This window comes from Penaeus chinensis, chromosome 18, assembly GCF_019202785.1.
Source record: "Penaeus chinensis breed Huanghai No. 1 chromosome 18, ASM1920278v2, whole genome shotgun sequence".
Classification (NCBI taxonomy): domain Eukaryota; kingdom Metazoa; phylum Arthropoda; class Malacostraca; order Decapoda; family Penaeidae; genus Penaeus; species Penaeus chinensis.
In genome coordinates this window covers 30,680,316-30,685,315 of record NC_061836.1, presented here as the reverse complement: position 1 = coordinate 30,685,315, position 5,000 = coordinate 30,680,316, and the positions used below count along the sequence as shown (strand labels likewise).

The 5,000-nt window shown below is 46.9% G+C and overlaps 1 protein-coding gene across 1 annotated transcript in view; it reads left to right on the top strand.

The window, feature by feature from the left end:
- LOC125034783 overlaps positions 1-5,000 on the top strand; it is a 21,347-nt gene that overhangs the window by 3,668 nt on the left and 12,679 nt on the right. The window contains exons 4-10 of the mRNA XM_047626749.1: positions 551-713; positions 1,070-1,209; positions 1,698-1,859; positions 2,119-2,347; positions 2,861-3,030; positions 3,816-4,027; positions 4,310-4,554. Of these exons, the coding sequence (XP_047482705.1) occupies positions 551-713; positions 1,070-1,209; positions 1,698-1,859; positions 2,119-2,347; positions 2,861-3,030; positions 3,816-4,027; positions 4,310-4,554 (1,321 nt within the window). The remainder of the gene's footprint in view (positions 1-550; positions 714-1,069; positions 1,210-1,697; positions 1,860-2,118; positions 2,348-2,860; positions 3,031-3,815; positions 4,028-4,309; positions 4,555-5,000) is intronic.

The window sequence follows — 5,000 nt, the reverse complement described above, 5'->3', positions numbered from 1 at the left end:
TACCACAAAATCACCATACCACAAAATCACGTTATCACGATACCACAAAATCACCATACCACAAAATTACGATACCACAAAATCACCATACCACAAAATTACGATACCACAAAATCACGTTATCACGATACCACAAAATCACCATACCACAAAATCACGTTATCACCATACCACAAAATCACGTTATCACGATACCACAAAATCACCATACCACAAAATTACGATACCACAAAATCACGTTATCACGATACCACAAAATCACCATACCACAAAATCACGTTATCACGATACCACAAAATCACCATACCACAAAATTACGATACCACAAAATCACGTTATCACGATACCACAAAATTACGATATCACAATACCACAAAATCCCGACACCACAAAATCACATTCTACAAAATCCCGACACCACAAAATCACATTCTACAAAATCCCGACACCACAAAATCACTTTCTACAAAATCCCGACACCACAAAATCACGATACCACAAAATCGCTAAACCAAAGAGATGATACCACAACCCTAATACCTTTCACCAGGTGAGTGTGAAGCCCCGTCTGGTGATCGCTTACCCCGGCACTCAGGAGGACGCCCTGCTGGAGGGCTACATGGCCAGGTACCTCTCAGAGAAGGTCCGGAGCCTCACCCTCGACCTGTACACCGAAGGGACGCTTAAGGAGTACTTCGACGCAGCTCTCAAAGGTAGGTGTGGGTGTGTGGAGGAGGGGGGGGGGGGGTGAATGGGTGTGTGTGTGTGAGGGTGGAGTTGGGTAGTGGATGTGTGTGTGTGGGGGGGGGGGGGGATTGAGTGTTGTGTGTGTGTGTGTGTGTGTGTGTGTGTGTGTGTGTGTGTGTGTGTGTGTGTGTGTGTGTGTCTATTCCTTTACCTGTATATGTGAGTGTATGTGTGCGTCCATTTACCTTCATATATATGTGTATGTGTGCGCTCATAAATCTGCATGTCTCTGTGTACATACAAACAGATTTATATGTGTAAACGGTTATTCCCATTAAGTATATCGTATTCGTCTGTAATCTCTGATCTCTCCCCACTCCAGGCACCGTAGAGTACCGAACGCCGGCCAAAGGAGACAGAGTTTTAACAATCAAGAATTTGCACTTTTCCACGCCCAGCCACGCCCTAGGTCTCGAAGCCTCCTTTGCTCTCAGGGACAAGGCTGTAGAAGGCCAAGTGCAGGTCAGTCTGGGTCTTGCGAGGAAGGTGGAATCTTTACGGTATTGTGGTTTCTGGGATTAACTTGGCGGTGGGATTCGCCAATGAGAATTCTATTTTGAAATGTTTCTTATTTTGTCTGTCTCTTTCTGATTATCTTTCGTTCTTTCTCTCTCGTCCTTTCTCTCTCCCTCCTTCTTACCCTTCCCCTCTTCCCTACTTTTCCCTTCCTCCCTTCCTCATTCTCTCCTCCCTCCCTCCCTCCTTCCCTTCCTCTCTCCCATCCTCCCACCATCCTGACCATACCTTCCTTCCCTTCCTTCCTTCCTCCCTCCCTTCTTCCCTCCCTCCCTCCCTCCTCCCTTCCCCCCTTCCTCCTTCCCTCCCTTCCTTCCTTCTTTCCCCCCACCCTCCCTTCCTTCCTTTCTTCCTTCCTTCCTTCCTTCCTTCCTTCCTTCCTTCCTTCCTTCCTTCCCTCCTTCCTCTCTAACCAAACTTTCACATCCCCTTAGGTCACTTGGGGAGGCCAAGTGGTGGTGCTTGACGGTAAAGTGCTCAACCTCGGCTCGGGGAAGAACGACCAGCACTTCGAGGTCAACCTTCAAATGCTTCTGCCTGATCATCCGCATTTAGACACGAGGATCAACTGCGTCACGAAAGTCTACGATGCGGAGGTAAGTGCAGGAAATTTGTTGATTTATTTTTGTTTGTTATTGTTATTATTATCATTATCATTATCATTATCATTATCATTATCATTATCATTATAATTGTCGTCGTTGTCGTTGTTGTCGTTGTCATTGTCATTCTCGTTATCGTTATCGTTATCGTTATTGTTATTGTCATTGTTATCGTTATTGTCATTGTTATTATCATTCTCATTCTCATTCTCATTCTCATTATATTATTCCCATCACAACGCCTGTCCCGAAGGTGACGAACAACGTGACGATGGTGGTGGGACCCGAAGCGACCCGCAGAGACTTCCAGGTCATTCATTCCACGTCCTGGAGGTTCACCAAGGCCACGACGCCCTTATACTCTCCGGGTCACGACCAGGACCCCGCCCATTCCCTCAGCCACGCGAATGAGCCCGCCCACGCGCCCGCCCACGCCTACTTGTATAGCGGGCTATCGGCGAGCGTCGTTAACAAACTGGAGGGTGAGTGATGGCGCTACGTGATGGGCGTTTAGGGCGTTTGGGGGAAAGATTTCTGTACTTTCTGTCCTTTGCTTTTGAACTTTTTTTTTTTTTTTTGGGGGGGGGGGGGCGGGGTTAGTTCTCTCGTTTGTTTGAAATGTTTGATTTGGCTTTTATTTTGTTTTATTTATATCCTCTTTTTATGTTTTATTTAGATGTTGCTTCTGTTCTCTTTTTTTTTTTTTTTTTTTTTTTTTTTGGGGGGGGGGGGGGTTGACTTCATGGAAATAACCAGCATCCCTTTTTTTTTTAAATATCTTTTACTCTATTCTCTATTTTTTTGTATATTTTATTTGAACTTTTATTGGACTTCACAAAAATAACCAGCATTATTATTTTTTTTCATTACTCTACTCTCTATCCACTCTTTTTATTTATGTTTTCATTTGAACTTTTATCTGACTTCACCCGAAAATAACCAACATTCTTTTTCTCTCTTTTTTTCCTTTTTTTCCCCATTTCCCTCCAAACCAGTCACCTCCAGAGCCCTCGACGTGACGTGGAAGTTCGACCACACGCTGCAGCTGACGGAGAGGTCCCTCGAGAACCTCCTGAAGGGGAAGATGGGGGACGAAAACTACAAGATCATGACGAATTTGTACGACCAGACAGAGGACCTCTTCAAGTACCATGCGGAGGTCGAGGTGAGGAAGGAGGAAGGAGGAGGAGGAGGAGGAGGAGGAGGATGAAGGTGGATGAAGGTGGAGGAGGAGGAGGAGGAGGAGGAAGAGGAGGGTGGAGGAGAGGGAGGGGGAAGGAGAGGGAGGGGGAAGGAGAGGGAGGGGGGAGGAAAGGAGGCGGAAGGAGGAGGAGGAGGAGGAGGAGGAGTGGAGGAGGAAGGAGAGGGAGGAGGAAGGAGAGGGAGTAGGAACGAGAGGGAGTAGGAACGAGAGGGAGGGGGGAGGAGGAGGCGGAGGACGGAGAGGGAGGAGGAAGGAGAGGGAGGGGGAAGGAGGTGGAGGTGAAGGCGGAGGAGGAGGTGGAGTGGAGAGGGAGGGGAGTGCAGGAGGAGGTGGAGGGGAAGGAAGGGGAAGAAGAGGATGTAGAAGAAGAGTAGGAGGAAGGGATGGGGAGGATGGGGGAGGAGAGGAGGAGGGAGGGAGGCAGGAGGGGGTGGGAGAGGAGGAGGGTGGTGGAGGAGGAAGGTGGTGGGAGGGAGGGGGGAGGAAGGTGGGGGAGAAAGAGAGGAGGATGAGGATGAGGAGGGGGCGGGAGATGGAGGGAGGGTGGGAGGGGGAGAAGGTGGGCGAGGAGGAGGAGAAAGAAGAGAAAAAGAGGAGGAGAATGACGAAAGCAAGGCGAGGGAGATAGAGGAGAAAGAAGGCGGGCGGAGGGGGAGAGACGAATGGATAAGGGAAGGTGGAGTGGAGGAGTAGGGAAAAGATCAGGAAGATGAAGAGAATAAATAATCCGTCCCTCCCGCCCCCAGCTGAGCCTCCCCGCCTGGCACTTCAGCTACGTGGACACCCTCCAGCAGCGCTACGAGGGCGACGTGGTGGGCCAGAGCACGACCGTCATGCCTTCCGGGAGGGTCTACAGCTCCTCCTCCAGGTACTTCAAGGGCAAGGACGGCGACAGGCTGGTGTTCGACTTCTCCTACGATATCCTGGTCCGCGATGGAGTCGATACTTGGAAGATTGCGTGAGTGTCGGAGGTGGTCGGTGAAGTTTCTTCGTTTATATCCTTTCTTTCTTTATTTCTTTATTTATTTTTTGTTTTTTTAGCGAGGTTTTTTTTGTGTGTGTTTTTTGTTTTCATTTCATCGAGTTTGATTTTTTGTTGTTGTTGTTGTTGAAGTGTTTAGATTAACTTTTTTTTTTTTTTTTTTTTTTTTTTTTTTGATTGCGTGAGTGTCGAAAAAACTGATAACCTCATTACCTCCTCCTTCAACCTCACTACCTCCTCCTCCTCCTCCTCCTCCAGAGCGCGAGAGTCCTTCGAGTGGTCTCCCAGCCTCCTTAGCCTCCACTGCGGCGTCGAGATCGGTGACGTCACGCTCTTCGGCCTCGAGCTGACCCTCGACGGCTTGTCCTCGGGTGAGGTCGACCTCTTCCTCAAGACGTGGACCAGGAACGTGTACGAGAGCGAGTTGTACCTCAACAGCATCGGGCCCAAGACGGACATCAATTTCATGGTCTTTGTTATTCCTCTAAATCGGGAAATTAAAAGTAAGGTCGAGTTGATTGGATTTTCTCTTTTTCTTCTTTTTCTTCTTTCTTTTTCCCTTTTTCTTTTTTTTCTTTTTTTGAGTGGATTATATATATTAAGATATTTTTAAAAAATGGAGCTTTAATGATAGGCGTGATGATCTTATTTGAATTTGTATTTTATTTTATTTCATTTATTATTATTTACTTTCTTTTTAGACGAAGTTTGTTCAAATACCTTTCTTTAGATTAAAGTAATTGAAACGAAAAAAAAAATCGTAACTTCGAACGAATTTTCCAGAATTTAAGGCACATAAATACACTATACGAAATTTTCCTCATCAATTTCCCTAATTTCCAGCGTCGATTACCCTAATTTTCACCACTAATTACCTTGTTCCCCATCGGTTGCCCAAATTTAACCCATTGATTACCCTAATGCCCGTATTTTCCCCACAAATTATCCT